Below are 20,320 nucleotides of genomic sequence, written 5' to 3'. Positions count from 1 at the left end.
CTTTATGAACTTTTTCAAGCATCAAAATGGTAGTTGCATAGCTTTCAATAGAGGGACAGAAAGCTCTCAGATTTCATTAAAAAGATCTTAATTTGTGTTCCGAAGATGAACGTAAGTCTTAGGGGTTTGGAACGACATGAGGGTGAGAAATTAATTACAGAATTTAAACTTTTGAGTGAACCAACCCTTTAAAATGAAAGGTTCTTTATTGGCATCTATGGTTCTAAGAAGAACCTTTAACATCCATGGAACCTTTTCATTCCACAAAAGATTCTTAATAGTGGAATAAGGTTCATTAGATTATTAAAATGTTCTTCAAGTTAAGAAAAGTTTTTTTTTAAAGAACTGTTCACTGAAAGGTGAACAGTTTGAGGAACCAAAAAAAGGTTATCCTATGGCATCGCTGCGAAAACTACGGTGGCAGAGAGAGCTCTTTTTTTCAGTTGCAGCACATTGAGCACTCTTGGCCACCGTAGAAAACCCCCTTTTGGAACCATCTGATGCATCTAAATATCATGCAACAACAATGAATTTTGTTTGTACTTTACGTGTTCTTGGCCAGCTAAAAAGTGGGTTAGCAATAGTATTAAAAATCTATCTACACTAGACTAGTGTACTGTATGTAACAGAATGCTGAAATCATGGCACTACAATCTGCTGGAGTTCTAAAATTTGATACCAGAGGTCTAGGTGAAAGGACACCCCAATGCTTGTTAGAGAAGCTACTGTAGTGCCAAATAAATCTTGCGTGCACTTGTGGATGTCTGTCTAGAAGATGATATAATCTGACTGCTTCATCCCATTTGGGCTGAGTCCCATTTCTTCAATATAGGGACAACACGATGTGGTCAAAAAAAATGTTTAACAATCACAAAATAGAAGATGTTTGCTTTATTTATGTTCAGCAAAACATGGCATGACATCATTACGTAACTCTGTAAAGGATCTTCTGAAAGAAAGACCATAGAGTGGGCATCCAGCCAAGAGTGATCATAATGTGAGCAGTCATACCAAGATGTGACGTGAATGTCTTTGAGTAAGTTGACAAAGCGGTCCACCAACGGGACGCACAGAGGTCCAAGAAGGTTGTCCCAGTTGGGTTGCATGTACTCCGATGCTCTACGCTGGGCCACGTTCTCACAGCATAAGTACTCGTTGTTGGGCGTCATCAAATAAGGGATGAAATAGTAGTTCCCACTGGAGGCCTAAGAAAGAGAAACAAATTCTAAATCTGTGAAAAATGCAATATAGACCTATTCTTTGCTGGTAGGAGCACTTTAGAGATCACTGGAATTTGAAGTCTGCACCTCTGTGTAAAAGTACAAACTATCCGTCAGAATTGTCTCTGTGTTAGTGATCATGTACTCAGCAACTGCCAGCCAAGAGATGTGAAGTGCTAAAGGAAATCTTGTTGACACATTTGTGATCATGTACTGTCCCAGAATTCCAGAGTGAAATGGAGGTGGCCGAAGCACATCTTAGCAATCTGCCACATCAACACCTCAAATGCAAGAGGTCACCTAAAGCCTCTTTCAAGTCAAATGGTCACCATACACTTCTAGCCTATTTAAACTTTTAGGACTGTGTTCTAATCATAGCTACTGAGTACATTTTAAATTCTCAGACTCTTCAGCTAAGGCATTGTGGTTTTTAAAATGGGGTCCAAAAATGGGGTCTGAAAAACTACCAAGCCTTTGGATCCACTTAATGGAATCAATTAAAATTAACCAAGCTATTTCTCAGCATGAAATAACTCACAGACATCAGTGGTGTATATATGGAATTTTCCCAGCATGCACTAGCACACTTGCAGTACCTACTTTGTTTCTTAGGTTGGAGCCCCTGTACTCAGGAGGCAACTGGACCCATGGGAAGCCTATTTTAACTGGCCTTGCAGCCTACTCCAGGTAACACACGAGATAGAGAGAAAGAAAGAAAAGGAGAGCAAACAGTGAAGGGAACTGAAAGGAAAAGAGAAAAAAAGAGTGACAGATAAAGAATATACACTACACTGCATCTTATTCAATGAAGACAGGAAAATAAAGTCGAAGGAGTAAGACAAAAGCAAAGTTCATCCCCAAAAATTGTCATTTACTCACCCTCATGTTGTTCCAACACTAGTCACTCTTCTCCATGCATTTACAATGAATAGGGAGTTGACTTTTTAAGCTTCAAAGAAATGTAAAAACTTAAGATGTAGTTCGTACAACTCATGCTCTGTATGAGAAGCCTTCAGAAACCGCACAACACCTTTGTTTGAGCCAGTGGGATTATTGTTAATAAAAACTATAACTACTAAAAATGTTTTGTGAATCGAAACTTTAAACATTACATTAAAAAGGGCCTATTATGTAGCCTGGTAATACCAAACTCTGCTACTTCACTTTGCTTCGTAGACAGAGTCTGGAATGGCATAATTGAAAAGTGTTTTCTTTCTCGCGGGCGGGGCGCTTGTCTGAAGTATAAAATCATTGGTTACCCGTAAGCCAATCACATAACACAATTACCTCTCTCTCCAACTTAAACATCACCTCCATTCAAAATGTTTAACAAACGCTCTTCTTGTTCGGGCTTCAGTTTGCAAATGCCGGGAATATTCTCCACAACAGAGCGAATTGCATCCCGTATCTCCATATCTGCAGTCGTTTTCGATTTCCCTAACCTAAAATACAATCTTAAACTCTGCGCTTAGCGTCTACGTCACGGCTCTCAGCCCGCCCTCTGTTCGTTGATTGGCCGGCTGTTTTCAGGCCGGAGGAAAACTGAGAGATAGGTCGCTATCTCAAGCGAACTGAAATTGAGCGGAAGTACGAAGTCTGACGTAGTCAGGCTACCTATTATGCCCCTTTTTACAAGATGTAATGTAAGTCTCAGGTGTCCCCAGAATGTGTCTGTGAAGTTTCAGCTCAAAATACCCTACAGATAATTTATTATACCATGTTGAAACTGCCCATTTTTGAGTGGAAGGAAAAACATGCTGTTTTATGTGCATGTATCTTTAAATGCAAATGAGCACACCGCTTTCCAGAAGAGGGCAGAGCCTGTACAGCACTTCCCTCGGATCATAGATATCCATAATAGGGGCTAGATGTCTCGTCCGCGCTGCTGCCCAATGGAGGTCGACGTCCGCACCTGGCGGCCATCTTGTCACAGGCAGCTCGCTCACTCGTAACATTGTGTTTTAATGGTGCATGTACTTTTTAAATAACCATAACTTGCTCAATTTTCTACCGATTTTCAAACGGTTTGGTTTGTTATAAACGTCAGAGAAGTAGTTATGACACTGCATACTTATGAATAATAAGTGTATACATAAATAATCATCCAGAATTATAGCCACGTTAATAACGTTTGTAAGAAACCAAACCGTTTGTAAATCCGTCAAGATTTCAACGAGATAAGAGTATTTGTGTTCGTGCTGATCACTCATCTTACATCAGGTACCACAGAGCCCGCCAGAAAGCTTGCCTGTGACAAGATGGCCGACGGTGATGACGATAGATACTCCGCCGTAAGACATTTAGACTTTATTATGGATATCTATGCCTCGGATACTCTACCAGTTTTATTTATCATCTCCATCGCGGTCACGTGACATTGCAGTTCTTCATCATCATGAAAGTTTATTATCTGCATTATTTTGAAAGCCATAAACTTCTGATATATGGTTTTCTGAGCGCACTCATCCGAAGCACTCGCACAGAAGGCTGGCTGTCAGACGCCGCGTCCCGTGAGTATTAAACTATGTTCTCTTATTGCGCTTAAACTGTCAAATACACACAAGCAAATTCACTGCAAATCCTAGCTTCATCCTTGGTACGTTTATGAGAATTGATGAGAGAAGTAGCCATTTGGAAATGACTCTTTTCAATGAATTGGCTGATCCAGTTCATTGGTCTTTTTATAATTTACTCATGAATTATTATTCACACAGTGATCAAGTTACTGGAAGTTAATGTCATCCGAAAAGGTTCAAATTTCACCCTGTTCCTCACACAAAGCTATCACATGACACCAGAAGCCCATGAGCCATATGGACCATTTTTATGTCACTTTTAGAGTGTTTTTGTTGTTTTTTGAAGCTTGAAAGCTTCACTCGCCATAAAACAGAGGCACAGTCTTGTCCAACAGAACAAAGAAAGTCATACAAGTTTGGAACATGAGGTTGAGTAAATAATGTCAGAATTCTTGGGTTAACAATTCCTGAGAAAGATGCCTGAATAATTCCTAATGAATATTAAAGAGCAAACATTGAATTTCATTTGTGTTCACAAAACTGATGTTCAGAAGTTAACACACTTTTGCTTGTTTCTGGATCATTTCAATGAATCACATAGCTTTAAAATGCTGCTATAAAAGATCAGATTCCTCTCTGTATCCATTCAATAGAAGAGGTTTATTTAAAGACTAACACTCAACGACCATCTCCGTTTTCAAAACCACTAATTCAGAGAGCCATGACACCTTGAGAGCCCTTCATCAGAATTCGCAATAGTCTTCACAACTGGACACAGCGACCCACCAGAACCTTGTGTCCACTCACAGATTAGTGTACTGTATGTGCATAAAGTAGAGTTCAGGAAATGATCTGCCCACCAAATGAAGTGGATATAAATAAAATATATTTTCAAGCCCTGACACAGAAGAGCATGTAAACGTATGTCATAAGAGCTCCAAAAATAGTCTCATACACAAAGCTCTTGGCACACCAACAACAATCTGACTCCAAACCTCATCAGATTACATCCTTTTGATACTTACTGTGTTTTTCTGTGCCACCATGTCCTATGCAAGAAACAAAAGAAAAGAAATAATTACTGAATATTTCCAAAAATGCATGCATACTAAAGCAATAAGCCTCAAGAAGCCATGGCTTACAGTGAATTTAGAACAGCGTTGTTAGGCACGACGCAGAGCAAAACCCCCTTAGCTGCTCTAAATTCACTGTAAACCATACTGTAACTTCACAGGGCGTATTGTTTTTATAAAACGGTTATTCTACATACCTGGCAAGGTTTTATAAATAACCACACAGACAACTCTTCCGTCAAGCAATATAGTTCTTAACAACAAGCAACACAGAGACACAGTGGCGCAGTAATATTGATGTAATGTGGTCACAGGTGTATGTTTGTAGAGTCATTTACAACGGCTTTGAATGTGGCTCGCTCAACCAATCAAAATCAAGGACTAGGACTGTCCAGGACTATCTTATATAAGTCTCAAACTTCCCAAGTTTTGCTGTCATGCCATTTATTATACTTATTCCATGACTGATGGCCATGTGGTGCAGTGAATGAAACCGGACTGAATCAGTTGGACAGCAGCGTGACAGAACATTAACAAATACACAAACAGATCGTGTGACGCTCCTCCCCACGTGTGATTGTCATCATTTCGGTATGCTAGAACACATGCCTTCCGATGTCTCTGTGGCAATGTGGCTATGAGCAGCTGTCCTGGGCTGATAGCATTCCTTAGCTCGAATACAGACCGTGTTGTTCAGGCAGCTCTACTGTCCGTGCCCAGAAAAGATAAACTCTTTCCTAAGCTGAGAATAGCAGGTCAGGCCCTGTAGCCTAGTAGTGGACGGCCTCTTTGTTCAGATGACAAAGATACTAGTCTGAGGGCTAGAAAGTTTAACCTCCCATCAATCCTTGCTAGTATTTGTGTGGTGGCACTTAGAAAAAGTTATGACGGAAATATGTAATTCCAAAGTAACGCAGCCGGATCATTTCCACAATGACCATCTACCAAGAGCAGCGCAAATTAGTGTCTGGTTTAAGACATGCTTTTTGGGCCATTATGACATTTTGTTTTTACCACCCCCCAACTTAGGAATTACATATTCCTGTCATAACTTTTTCTAACTGCCCCCACACAAATACTAGCAAGGATTAATGGGAGGTTAAAACTTTCGAGCCCTCAGGCTATTACATTCCCTTTTAGTATCTTTGTCATCTGAACAAGATCGCCCACTGCAAGGCGGCAGGGCCTGACCTGCTATTCTCAGCATAGGAAGGAGTTTATCTGAAAGGGAAACTCCTTTAAATGCATGTGCAATACAGTCAGCCACAAAAATAACCCTGTTTTTCACTGCGTGTCTTTAGGAAATCCTTACAGTAGTTTTGTAACGCCAAAAGAGAGTTTGCATGGTGCAAGCTATTAGTAAATCTGGCCCAAAGTCTCTTTTTGTGAACATTTTTTAGGTGAAACGTAGTTAATTCAATATTTATTTTTTATAAAATTTCTAGAAATTAGCTAAATAAGACTTTTTTTTAATAAAATAATTTTTTTATGGACATCTTTAAAGGGCAAAAGAATGTAAGTGCTTTTTTTTCAAGAAATGAGCTAAATAAGACAAAGCCTTTTTTGTGGATGTCTTAAGGGGAAAGTAAATGTATTTGTTTTTTTATTAATAAACAGGATTTTCTTTAGGGGTAAGATTGTGGTTTTGGATAATTCTTAGTCTAAAACATCTGTAGTAATTATAATTAGCTTGATTTAAAGATGTAGCACTTAATTTTTCTGCAATCTACAGCACTACACAATTGCAAAATACTTACTGTTACCAAACAGGTTTCCAATCTTCCATTGTTAGTCCTACTCAAACTCAAACTATTAATTAAATCAATATTATTTAAACCAGTATTTACTTTTTTAGGGAAAATCAGACTACATATGGCTTCCTTAAAATCATCGCACATTAAAAAAGTGACACACAGCACCTTTAAAGGTGATATATTATGATTTTTTTTTTTACATTTCTTTAGTGTGTAATGTTGCGGTTTGAGCGTGAAAAAGGTCTGCAAAGTTATAAAGCACAAAGTCCACTCCAAATGAACTTAATCCATATCAGTGCATACTGTTTCTGAACCCCCTGAAACACCATGATTATAGTCTTGAGTTTTCTTCCAGGAACGTACACATCACAATATCCCACATTTAAATAATTCCCACCAAGGCCTATGCAAAATAAAGGGTTGAAGCCTGGCTGAGTTGTGTTGAAACTTGCAGTAATGATAAGAGGAGTGGCATTTCTGAAACATGCTCGAAGCGGTTGACCAATAACACACTGGTTTAGCCGACCAATCAGAGCACATTGCGCATTTTTGGAAGGAGGGGTTTCCTAAAGACCAGAACTAAACAGAGCATAACTGACAGACTATATTTTAAAACAATGTAAAATATGTAAAAAAAATAAGGTGTTTTTTGAACATTCAAGCATGAAAACCTATTCTAGTAAACCCTAAAAACAAAATCACAACTTTGTAAAAGAGCATAATAGGTCAACAGAAGTCTAGGTAAACAATTGGTTAATGAGTGTGTTTAAGACTCTCACCTTAAGGGATTGTGCCGTGTCAGGGTCCGTGTCGTGGTAGAGGATGACATTGTTGGCCATGTCAAAGCTCTCACGCACACCGAGGTGATAAAACAGGGATGGCTGTCTGAACACATCGCTCATATCCACAACTGCAATGTCTGCAATCAATCAGAGACACAGTAAGCACTCAGGGAGACCATAATGCAGAATCCCACTATAGTACACTCTAGTTTAGCATACTTTAAGCATCCGTCTCAGTGCCTGTTATTTAAGAATCATTTTCATGAGCTTCTTTTGTTTATTATGACAATCCATGACAACACACACTATAAACTCTTTAAATAACCTTTTGTCTGTTTAAAGTTAGTCCTAAGGGCATATTTGTTCTACTATATATGGTTATATTTGTTCGTTTCCAGTCAAACACAGTCTGTGCTTACTCTGTTGAAACTATGCAAACATCTGAAATCATGTTTAAAAGCCATGCACTAGTATACGCTCAAAAATACAAGACCAGACTTGATGTACTGTAAGATGCATGACTCACATTCTTAGTAAAGAGAAGAGGGAAATGCAATAACAAGAAGACTAGAACTGTATGAGAGTTTTGTTCACTTTTTGCAGAACTAGAATTTAAAGTTCTAGCTTTAAAATGCACTTTTCTTCAGTGAAAAGTGCTGCAAATGACCCATGCTGTAGCGAATTCAGCATTCACAAAAGGGCACAGCATCAAACTTAAAAACATTCCCATTTTCTCACCCTCCTAAAGCTCATATGTAAACATATTTTGATCACCCAGAGTAATGCGTGCAGCCACGCCCACGAGAGAGAGAGAGAGAGAGAGAGAGAGAGAGAGAGAGAGAGAGAGAGAGAGAGAGAGAGAGAGAGAGAGAGAGAGAGAGAGAGAGAGAGAGAGAGAGAGAGAGAGAGAGAGAGAGAGAGAGAGAGAGAGAGACTTCATATACTAGACCTGGCGAGTAAATTCCAGGAAAGGAATGTGCTGGAGGCAGAAGATCCCAAATGCACACCTAATATCCCTTGAAAGAGATTGCCATGACCCAATAGCCTTCCCATAGAAAAGCCCATTGATCCCTAACCCTAGCATCACATTACCGTTAACAATTTAGCATAATTACTTTTTGAGAAACTTTTTTTCCTGTAGTATCTGTCTGTAATCTGTATAATATACTGCGTTTTATAATATATATATATATATATATATATATATATATATATATATATATATATATATATATATATATATATATATATATATATATATATATGTATGTGTGTGTGTGTGTGTGTGTGTGTGTGTGTGTGTGTGTGTGTGTGTGTATAAAAAATATTTATATAATAATTATAATGGGTGCTTTTTCTTGTGTTATATTGTTTTATTTATGATTATTTAATTAATATATTTTCTTTCCTTTTTTGCATGGTATTACTAATATTCACTTTTTATATTAATTTATGTAATAATTATAAGAGAGCAACTACTAGTTTTTGCATATGTACAGCACCACCACTTATTTATTTATTTATTATTTATAATTTTACATATTTATGTATATTGATGTTTTATGAAGTTTTGTTTATAATTTTTTATTTTATTATTATTTATATAATATTATTGTATTTGCATGATATTACTATAGTAGTAGTGCCATTAGTACTATAGTACTATTCTTACAAAGTAATTTAATTCAATGGCACACCCATGCTCTAAATCTTACATGACCAATGCCAATGAGTTTCTATTCTTCTAGAGATGCACCATCCTGCAGAGCTGAATGTTATCAATGGAAGTCCTGGTCCAAGAAGCTCTCCAAAATTACACATTTTGGATGTTTCCGTAATCCAGCACACACTATTCAACTCATCAGCTAGTTGTATGAGGCTCCAAGAACTGAACTGGGTGTGCCAGATAAGAGAGACACCCAAAGGGTAAAGAGTTGGGGGGCTCTAGAACTATAGCCTCGAGCACCCATGCCTTAAACCTGCCTTGCAGTGCCTCACCTGCGTCATAAAAGGTATCAAGCACTGTTGTCTCCCCAAAGTCTAATCGTCCAAAAGTCACTGTAGTTAATATGGCACTCTCCGCGTCGCAGGCGCGCTGGAGACACTGGAGCGCCCCGGATTCCGGGCTGTTCGCAGCCACTGCCTTCAGTCCATCATTCAGCACATAAACCGCTCGCAGGGACCTCTGTTTGGTCACCGGACTCGGGCTGGTCACATCAGTCCTCTCCACGCCTGCAGACATGGAAACCGCTGCGGTGTGGTCGCCACCAGTCTCTGATGTGGGTTGATTGGACATGATCTCCATACTGCGAGTAATTGTTTTGTCCCTCTGCGCGTTCCTCCTTTTCTTTGCGCCGTTAATCAATAATGAATAACCAAAGTTTAGTGCGCACCTGTGGCACGGAAAGGCGCGTGGCTGTGACGTCCAGCGTCTTGCGATTCATTAAAGCAGCGCGCATCACTACATATTACAATCCGGTCCAGTTTTATCTCGTTTGCGCCAGCGGTTGTGCAATTATACAAAATGCAGCTCTTGTGAATTAACGCGGAAAGTGCAGAAAGTCAGACAAACTTAACGCGCACCGCGCATTCAATGTCTCCAAAGACGGGCATTACCATCCTATTTGAGGAAGTCATCTCTCCTGCCCTCTCTGCACACTGATCCGATCATTTCCTCAAACGCCTGTCCTTCCGTTCAGGCGTAAGTACATTTCATAAGAGTTTAGTGCGCGAGGAACGTCTCGCGGTTGTTGCTGCATGTAGCTACAGTCTCTATTGAATCATCTGGAGCAGATGTCTAAATATAAAACTTGATACGCGCATGGCAAACAGAGCACCGCCGCCACCAGGTCCATATAGCCCAGGGCTCCAGCTCGCCAAACTGGTTTACTCTCTGTTGTCTTCATTTCATTTCAGAATTGAGAAAATGGAAGTAAACAATTCCAATACATTGCAAGGCTTCATTGAAACTTTCCCCACGCTCACTAACAGTGTACATTCAAAAGAGTCATTTTTCCTCTGAAAGTCTGTCATTTCCATCACGTTTGAAGTGTGGAAATTGCATTTTACACATTTTAGTAGGCTAATAAAGCGACCGACTGCTTTTGTTTCGCTGTTTTATAGCATTTTATGACTCGTAAATAGCCTAACACAGAAATATTTTCGTAATTAAACCATGAAAACCATGAAAATATTCTGTAAAATATTCACAAATGATAGGCCTACCTTGGTTTTCTTTACACGTCACAAATTTCACATTTTATCTCACTCTTCAGTGACGAATGCCTTCTTGGTAAACAAATAGCCTACACGTTTTTAAACTTCACTAGGCGCAAAACGGCAACGTGACGTCATAACCGTGGTGACAGCAGTACTAATTGATGTAGCCTAAATTAATTATTTTAAACATCATAATTAATTTTTTAAATAGACCTATTGAACAGCATATGAATTGCTGTCAACTTATTTTCTAAACTCCAACCCAGTAACTTCCTTTTATTGTAGGCCTACTGTCTACCCGTAAACAAATGAAATAGATGGTATATGCTATATATGTATATATATATATATATATATAATCTGTGAGTGAACAAATTATAGTCAAACATAAGTTTACAGTCATTTTTGACTTAATTATAGTCAATTTTTTTTTTTTACAAATTGGGTCATTTTACCACTAAATTTGCCACTAAATATATAAGTTAGGTCAAATTGTAAATGGAAAAGATTTTTAAGTGATTTGTTGATCTTGCCACTCAAATGAGGGTCTAGAGCGGTTCAGTTTAAAAAATAATAGAAAATATAAATAACAACAACAATAATAATTGTGATTATTGCTGTTTTTATTGTGATTATTGTTATATTATTATAACTACTACTACTAATAATAATAACATATTTATACAAATGTCTCTTATTCTTTAAGAGAATGGCATTTAAAGAATATCTCTAATTTTAACAAGTCATAATTTATTTCATTTGTTTACAGACAAATAGACAACACATATCATGAAGGGACATACTCAACATGATTAACACATCCTTTAACGCACACAAATTACAAAAATATATTTTAATTACAACACAGGATTGTTTCTTCAGAAATGCTGTCAAGCAATATACTGGCGTCATTGACAGAAACTACTTGGAAAAACTGGTGGTTGTGGCGAAATGCCGAACTACTACATGTATAGTTCCTCATTCATACAAACTTTACTCTTAGACAAAAGGTGTGATGAGAGGGTTCTGAATGATGTATGTTTTTGTTTATGAATAAAACCTCCATGTTTTTTTTAATTATTCCACCTGCAAATGTACTGATATTTTATCTTTTATACATCTGCATTATCAAATAATTTAGAAGTGTTAAAGAAATATAATGCAATATATATATATATATATATATATATATATATATATATATATATATATATATATATATATATATATATATATATATATATATATATATATATATATATATATATATATATATATATATATATATATATATATATATATATATATATATATATATATATATTCAAATGATTGACCCAAACAACATCATTTACATACTGGATTCTAAAACATTTCTAAGGTGTGCTCACATCTCCTGGTTTTGTGCATCATTAGTGATGTGACCGTCCTTAGAGACACAGTTATCTGCAGGCCTCAGTGGCCAGCAACCAGGAGACTTGATCCTCAATTACCAGATCAAATACCATAAAGAGCAGCGGATGCCTATGGAATGATATCAGTGAATGTCTTAAATGTGTTTGAGAGAGGGGTCCATATAGCTGCAGACAGTGAGCGCTTCTGAGGGCCGACTGAATGTTTGTTTGTCTCTGAGCCGCTTGATGTGTGTGATCTTACCCTTTATAGAAGTTGAACTTAAAATGACCTTCATCTCATAAAACATCTCACATATACATGACCTTGACATGAAATGATACACAACAGTAACCCCTATCTAAAAAGATGTACAAGAATTTAAAATCTGATCACAGATCAGCTGTTTGATGGAGGCTTCTGACTTATTCTGGAAAGGGAAATGAACTTTCTAGTAATTATATTTTCTATCAAATGATATTCTTTGGTGGGTTAATAAAGATGACCAAGATGATGAAAACAAACTTTAGTAAAAAAAAAAAAAAAAAAAAAGGTAAAAAATTATATGGATATTACACACACACACACACACACACACACACACACATATACACTCACCGGCCACTTTATTAGGTACACCTGTCCAACTGCTCGTTAACACTTAATTTCTAAGCAGCCAATCACATGGCGGCAACTACGTGCATTTAGGCATGTAGACATGGTCAAGACAATCTCCTGCAGTTCAAACCGAGCATCAGTATGGGGAAGAAAGGTGATTTGAGTGACTTTGAACGTGGCATGATTGTTGGTGCCAGAAGGGCTGGTCTGAGTATTTCAGAAACTGCTAATCTACTGGGATTTTCACGCACAACCATCTCTAGGGTTTACAGAGAATGGTCCGAAAAAGAAAAAACATCCAGTGAGCGGCAGTTCTGTGGGCGGAAATGCCTTGTTGATGCCAGAGGTCAGAGGAGAATGGCCAGACTGGTTCGAGCTGATAGAAGGGCAACAGTGACTGAAATAACCACTCGTTACAACCGAGGTATGCAGCAAAGCATTTGTGAAGCCACAACACGCACAACCTTGAGGCGGTTGGGCTACAACAGCAGAAGACTCCACCGGGTACCACTCATCTCCACTACAAATAGGAAAAAGAGGCTACAATTTGCAAGAGCTCACCAAAATTGAACAGTTGAAGACTGGAAAAATGTTGCCTGGTCTGATGAGTCTCGATTTCTGTTGAGACATTCAGATGTTAGAGTCAGAATTTGGCGTAAACAGAATGAGAACATGGAACCATCATGCCTTGTTACCACTGTGCAGGCTGGTGGTGGTGGTGTAATGGTGTGGGGGATGTTTTCCTGGCACACTTTAGGCCCCTTAGTGCCAATTGGGCATCGTTTAAATGCCACGGCCTACCTGAGCATTGTTTCTGACCATGTCCATCCCTTTATGGCCACCATGTACTCATCCTCTGATGGCTACTTCCACCATGTCACAAAGCTCTAATCATTTCAAATTGGTTTCTTGAACATGACAATGAGTTCACTGTACTAAAATGGCCTCCACAGTCACCAGATCTCAACCCAATAGAGCATCTTTGGGATGTGGTGGAACGGGAGATTCGCATCATGGATGTGCAGCCGACAAATCTGCGGCAACTGTGTGATGCCATCATGTCAATATGGACCAAACTCCCTGAGGAATGCTTCCAGCACCTTGTTGAATCTATGCCACGAAGAATTGAGGCAGTTCTGAAGGCAAAAGGGGGTCCAACCCGTTACTAGCATGGGGTACCTAATAAAGTGGCCGGTGAGTGTATATATATATATATATATATATATATATATATATACAAACAAAACTACTTCAAAGATTGTACTTCAAAAACATATTTGAAGTAAATATATATTAATAAAATGTCCGACAATCTAATTTAAATTACAAAATTTTCAACCTAATTTTTAAATGAGATAATTTATTTATTTATTATTATTATTATGTCTTTGACATTTTAGTTTAAGCCCTACATTTAAAGGGGCCATGAACTTTAGCCTCTGATTTGAACATGCATGGTTCAAATATGAAGGGGCGTGTCTGCTGTGAGACTTAAGTGTAAACGCCCACTGCTGTGATTGGCTAACATGTTGCATATGAAATAGCTAGCATTACATGTGGAACTCTCTTGAAATCTTTTACTACGTTTTTTTCAATTACAACTATCTAGATTAACGAATCGTGAAAAGAAATGATTATAGCATTATATTTACATTTATTTCCAACACATAAAAGGTTGCAGTGAGGAGCATTGAGCAGATGAACCCAGTCTGTTGATCGCATGAATGAAGTGACCTCATCATTGCAATGGAATTTCTGCACTCTCACGAATGCTTTCACCAAATAACAATGCAAACACGATGTAAATACAGTAAGAGATTCGCTGTGCACTGCATCATTGATTTCATAACGAGTTTTGGCAAGTGTCCAGATAAACTCCTGTATGTTTAACAGCATGGGCAATTAGAAAAAGGAGCGTTCTTTGATCGCTTTCTGTATATAATTTAAACAGTTTAAATAAGACTATTTTCATCCTACTTAGAGAAACGATGTGAAGTTGATCGCTAAGCTTGATTTGCTGATGCATTTGAACGATTTTGAGAGCAAGATAATCTATCTTAACTTGAATAATTATACATCAGAAATCATTGATCACAGGCATTAGAATAAACATGGTTACTCACATGTTTGTGGTTGCTGGCAGATCCATATCGTAAAAGTCTGTTTGCAAAGCCTGCATCGAAATTGCACTACCAAATAATCCACAGTGAAATGCACCGAATACAAACAAATAATGCACTGCTGAGACATTCACATTGTTGAATTCTCAGTTCATGACCTCCTTAAAACATGTCTATATTATTTGCAATTTTTATTTTATTTTGAATATAAATTCTTTTTAATTTTTAATAAATCCAGGCAATAAGATTCACATACTTGACCCTGGTGCACCACCTAGAGGACATAAGCGTATATAATAAACAAAGAACCAGAAAATCACCTTTTTGAAGTATCTTTTTTTAATAAAATCTGCACACATTATTGTATTTAGTACATTAAAATATAAAAGTATATATAGAAGATTTCAAAGAAAACAACCGAGTCAAGAAAACAAAACGTGAGTTTTCTCATTGTCATCACCAACGTAAAAGAAATAGGTAAGACTATGCTCCAAATAAACAAGGCCTCAATGTGGGTTTGCTGCATGTGGAAACTGCAAGGGGTGTGAAATCAAACGCATCTTTGCATATAAAGAAAATAACAGAAGGCCTCCAAGTCAAAAGAAAAGAACTTAGGGTGAAGAGTATTTAAGTAAAACACACTCCTTTTTCCTTCATTTGATGTGTTCTTTGACTAGCGTTCAGAGGCAGTACTAGAGAGGGTGATGGGGTAACTGTGTCACAGTTGTGCAGGAGACCAGCTAATCCCCATGGCAACCGCTATCACCCGTCTCCAGGTGTGGGTCATCGGCACCCTTTAATCACATGACCCACCGTAAGGCCACACCCGGGCAACGGGTCTGTGAGTCAGCGCCCAGTCTGAGCATAACACGCAAAATAAGCTTCTTAAAACAACGAAAGCTGAAAGAGTACAAGTGATTTGGGGGGTAAACAGTTGTTTTCTTTATGCAATTGTTCTGATACATTGTTCTTCTTTTTTTTGGCACAATCTACTCGGGCTGTGGTGTGGAACCTCAGCCAGATCCTTCATCTGATACATCCAGCATGCTTGAGTTCATTTGGACAGGGATTTCTTAATCTGCTCCACTTCCATCTAAAACAAAGCATAAAACAAAGAGGAGTCAGTTAAACACAGCCATAGGAAATATAAACAACACTTCACATATTAAGATTTAAGATTATTTCCCCCCAGTTTTACAGATCTTGTATTGACAATGTTAAGCACTCTGTAAAGTCTACTCCAGCTCATCCCAAAGACTTTCAATGAATTTATGGTCTGGACTCTGAGGTCCCAATTCATCTGTGAAAATTATTCTTCATGCTCCCTCCCAACCATTCTTTCACAGTTTGAGCCTGATGAATCTTGACATTGTCATCCAGGAATATGGCCATGATATATCTTCCTACATGGTTGTTTAAGAAATGAAAATCTACATACTCAATTAGGGTCACTGCAATACTGATCCATAGACTTAAGCATTTGCCTATTTAAATCCAAACAGCGACTTCTTTTTTTTCTTTTTTTTTGGCCGGGCAGTGTATGTTAGGCTGGTTAATATTGCTATATCGTGTTGCACCTGGTTAGTGACTGATCTAATGTCCCCTCACCTGCAGTGAAATACGAATCCTCTTCTCCTCATCCAGTTCACTCACCAACTGCTTGATTTCTTGTCTGATAAAACAAGTTTGGGAATTACACACGTCACATCCTTCTAAAAAGACATCAGTCAATCAACTCATTCATCCCACATCTCATCTCAATCATTTCCTTCTATACTTCCATACATTGATTAATAATTTCCTTCTCTTTATACTTCCTTCCCCTCTTTCACTACTTCACTCCATCTGTCTTCCATCAAACCAGGGTCCTGGAGGGCCACTGTCCTGCAACGTTTAGCTCCAACTTGCCTGCCTGGAAGTTTCTAGATTGCCTAGTCAGACATTGTTTGATTGGGATTGGGGCTAAACTCTACAGGACAGTGGCCCGCCAAGAGGACACCCCTGATCCCCATCCCATTGGTTCATACTTGTGCTGGCTCTTCATGAGCTCCACGGTTCCTTTCAGGTCTCGTAATTGTGCTTTGAGCTCCTCCAGCGTGGAACCCTGTTCATTCTTCCCTCTCGCATCAACGGAAGGGGAATGGGGCCGCAGACCAGCGGCGCCCTGGTGGAGAGAAGCCCCACTGGACCCAGAAGAGGATGGAGGGGCACTTGGTTTAGGGGGTAAAGACGATTTCTCAGGAGCCTGTGGAAAACCCCCATGAGATATCAGAAAAAGAGCTTATCAAACAATCACTCTCGGATGTTTGTCTTCCATTTCGGGCCTCAGTCTCTCTTTGTGTGTGTGTGTGTGTGTGTGTGTGTGTGTGTGTGAGTGGCACCTTAAAGTATTTGGACACTTGAAGGGATAGTTTACCGCAAAATTAAAATTCTATCATTATTTACTCACCCTCATGTCATTCCAAACCTGCATGACTATTTTACATCTGTGAAAGATATTTTAAGAACTGTTTTTATCCATACAATGAAAGTCAATGGGGTCCAAAACAACAAATGGAGTGCTGCAGGATCGACATATTTTTGGAGGTGAAAACCTAGAAAAGAGTTAGGATTTAAGCACTTCAGGCTCCATCATCCAGTGGGTTTTTGCTTAAATGCTTGAAATAAGGCCTATGGTGAACACAAGCTCAGGATATTTTTATGCTTTTTTTTTTTAAAGCTTTGACTGGAAAAAGGTAAGTGTCTAAATGGGACTGCAGAAGTTGCTGGGGACATTAAATATCACACCGAAAAAGTAAACTCATCTGCTCTCTATAATCTGCTTTTACAGATACACTGTGTTTATAATTGTTCTCTAGCAAACTATTTTAACTCAAACATTTTTTGTATTAAAACTGAAAGTGTTGTTGGAAGCTTAAAGGGATAGTTCACTTTGAAATCAATTTTTGATATTTTTTAGCTTACCTTAACGGCATCCAAGATGTAGGTGTCTTTGTTTCCGCAGTAGTTTCAATTTTGATATTTTTAGGTCAAACCGTTCTTGTCTGTCAGTCATATAATGCAGGTCTATGGTCACCACCTCAAAGAGCATGCACAGAGAAGTCCAAATTAAACATGATTTAATGACTCGTAAATGTTAGTACACATTGATGGCCTAAGACACGAAACGAGCGGTTTGTGTGAGAAAACGAACAGTATTTATATCGTTTTTACCTCTTGTAAGTTACGCACAGACCGAAGCGCCCGCGCCCTCAGATCACTTGGACGTGGCTGTGGTTACAAGAGGTAAAAACGATATAAATACTGTTCGTTTACTCACACAAACTGCTCGTTTCGTGTCTTAGGCCATCAATGTGTACTAACATTTACGAGTCATTAAATCATGTTTAATTTGGACTTCTCTGTGTATGCTCTTTGAGGTGGTGACCATAGACCTGCATTATATGACTGACAGAATAGAACGGTTTGACCTAAAAATATCAAAATTGAAACTACTGCGGAAACAAAGACACCTACATCTTGGATGCCCTTGAGATAAGCTAAAACATATCAAAAATTAATTTCAAAGTGAACTATCCCTTTAATATTGGTGGTCATGTGACCAGGGTGTAGTTTGTTTATAGCTTACGTTTTGTATTTAGGTTTCCAAGATTAGATTATCATTTAAGATCTTCAAAGATTGAAGATTATTATCACGATAAACAAAATGTGAAAGAATCATAAACTTTTGTTGGTCCCAAAGCTTATTTTCTGCAATAATCCAAATGCCAATGAAAAAATAAAATTGAGGTTTTGTCGAACCTGGGTGATGCTAACTTAAAAAAAAAAAAAAAGAAACATCATTGCATTGCTCTATGGACCCCATTAAATTTCATTCTATGGACAAAAAAAAAAACAGGCAATTTCCAAAATATCCTTTTTTTTTTCCCACAGAAGAAAGTAAGTCTTACAAGTTTGGAACATCATGAGAGTGAGTAAATAATGACAGATATTTCATTTTGGGGGGAACTATCCCTCTAAGACACACTTCAAATGTAAGAATTTTTAAAGAAATCATTTAAAAGTGTGACTCAAGTTTCCAAAAGTAATACTTTTTGTGTCAGTACATAAAAATGCTTGACAAGGGGGCTCCCTTGTGGTAGGACAGGGATGTGCATGCAAAAGGAGAGGAGGGTGTAAGGGGGTGGGATGACTGGGAGGGGAAGGGATGGGGGAGGGGGCTTACTGTTATGACTGGCACTGCCTTGGGCATCTTCTTGGAGTTGTCAATAGTTTTGGGAGTGAATGAGTCCTGCTCTTCCTTTCCCATCTCCTTGTCTCTCCTCTCCTCCTCTGGAGATGGGGAGTCCAGGAGGTCAGGACTAGAGAGAGAGGACTAGGAAGTAGAGAGATAATTAAGCGATCATGACCAGATAACCCATAGACAGGCAGAGCGGGGTAAGCCCATGTGACGTTCACACATAGCAAATGGCACAATCATATCTGACGGATTAACACTGAACACCTGTAAAAGTCACAAATATATGACACTTTGTCAGTTGATTGCATCTGATAGGCGTGAAACCCCCCCAAATGTAATTGACTTGACGCTCTGATTAGTTAAAAATAACAACAAACAAGCATGTGTGGCAGAGTTATTATAGTTAAAAGAAACTAAAACCATAAAAAATTCAATGCCAATGTCATTTTGATGTACTGTAGAATACTGACGACAGTTGAATTGATATTTTGTTGGTTTTAAGTTGTGGTGTTACTTAACAAAATGTAAATGTTTTCCAAACATCTAATCCCAACATCAAATTGACATCCAACACCAACATTTAGTCATGAGGTATGGTAACTGAAAGTCAATGTCTGATAAACGTCATAATGCTAATGTTGACACAATGTTAAATTATAACATCATAACACATATTTTGTTGGTAATAAGTTATGGTTTTAAGCAACCAAAAGTCAACGGTGGTCCAGTGTTGGAGGCTGACAAAAAAACAATGTTGGATTTTGACGTCAACCCAATTTTCATTTTCATGCAAAATTTTACGTCAGTACAACATTGTCCTTCGTCTTTCTGATGTTACATTGACTTCCGGTGCCCACTGGGTATATATAGATATCAAAAAATATACAAAATAAGCTAATAAAAATAACAAAAACACACAACAAAATGACTGAAATGCACAAATAATATCCGTGGACTCACAGACGTGAAGATCTGCGATCGCGGCCGCCGGTCCATCACACGGGGCCGTGATGCGGTCGGGTGGTTCAGCTTCTCTGTGGATAAGACGACGGAGTCGAAGTCTTCTACATCTTCAGCCGAGAGTCACACGAATACAAAGATAAACACACGGGACCACATATATATCACGTGCATATGCATCACGGACACAGGAAAAAACACGCCAGACCATCATCTCCAGAATGGAAACGAATGAAGTGAGTTGGACATAGAGCGGTTTTAATCTTATTAGATATGGATTATTATAAGTCTTATTAGTCATGAGTTATTCTGGATTGAATGGCAGCTCTGAACAGGGACTCACCGATATCTAGTGATTTGTCTGCAGAGCCTCGGTCAGCTGCCACACCGTCAGTCTTCGGACTGTCACTACTGTACAAAAGATAT

General features: G+C 38.3%; 2 protein-coding genes across 8 annotated transcripts in view; both read right to left on the bottom strand.

Annotated features, from left to right (window-relative positions):
- The window catches only part of map3k15 (mitogen-activated protein kinase kinase kinase 15), a 37,864-nt gene extending 27,676 nt beyond the window's left edge, over nt 1-10,188 (bottom strand). The window contains exons 1-5 of one of the 4 annotated variants that reach the window (XM_056249099.1): nt 9,344-10,188; nt 7,343-7,482; nt 4,762-4,785; nt 1,821-1,898; nt 1,012-1,205 (exon numbers count right to left, since the gene is read on the bottom strand). In XM_056249099.1, coding sequence (XP_056105074.1) covers nt 1,012-1,205; nt 1,821-1,898; nt 4,762-4,785; nt 7,343-7,482; nt 9,344-9,650 — 743 coding nt within the window. In that variant the 5' untranslated portion in view covers nt 9,651-10,188. Of the gene's footprint in view, nt 1-1,011; nt 1,206-1,820; nt 1,902-4,761; nt 4,786-7,342; nt 7,483-9,343 lie in introns of those variants that run through there. The other 3 variants (XM_056249100.1, XM_056249101.1, XM_056249102.1) reach the window with 3 other exon arrangements.
- Nucleotides 10,189-15,010: 4,822 nt separating this feature from the next.
- Nucleotides 15,011-20,320, bottom strand: part of sh3kbp1 (SH3-domain kinase binding protein 1) — a 48,665-nt gene continuing 43,355 nt past the window's right edge. For 2 of the 4 annotated variants that reach the window (XM_056249095.1, XM_056249097.1), the window contains 6 exons: nt 20,238-20,305; nt 19,895-20,004; nt 18,920-19,069; nt 16,722-16,939; nt 16,303-16,366; nt 15,011-15,787 (listed from right to left, as the gene is read on the bottom strand). In XM_056249095.1, coding sequence (XP_056105070.1) covers nt 15,749-15,787; nt 16,303-16,366; nt 16,722-16,939; nt 18,920-19,069; nt 19,895-20,004; nt 20,238-20,305 — 649 coding nt within the window. In that variant the 3' untranslated portion in view covers nt 15,011-15,748. The remainder of the gene's footprint in view (nt 15,788-16,302; nt 16,367-16,721; nt 16,940-18,919; nt 19,070-19,894; nt 20,005-20,237; nt 20,306-20,320) is intronic. The other 2 variants (XM_056249096.1, XM_056249098.1) reach the window with 2 other exon arrangements.

Source organism: Rhinichthys klamathensis, unplaced genomic scaffold (assembly GCF_029890125.1).
Source record: "Rhinichthys klamathensis goyatoka isolate OS25496 unplaced genomic scaffold, OSU_Roscu_1.1 h1tg000059l_1, whole genome shotgun sequence".
In the NCBI taxonomy this organism is placed as follows: Eukaryota; Metazoa; Chordata; class Actinopteri; order Cypriniformes; family Leuciscidae; genus Rhinichthys; species Rhinichthys klamathensis.
The sequence above is the reverse complement of the archived record's forward strand: the minus strand, read 5'-3'. Positions and strand labels throughout refer to the sequence as shown.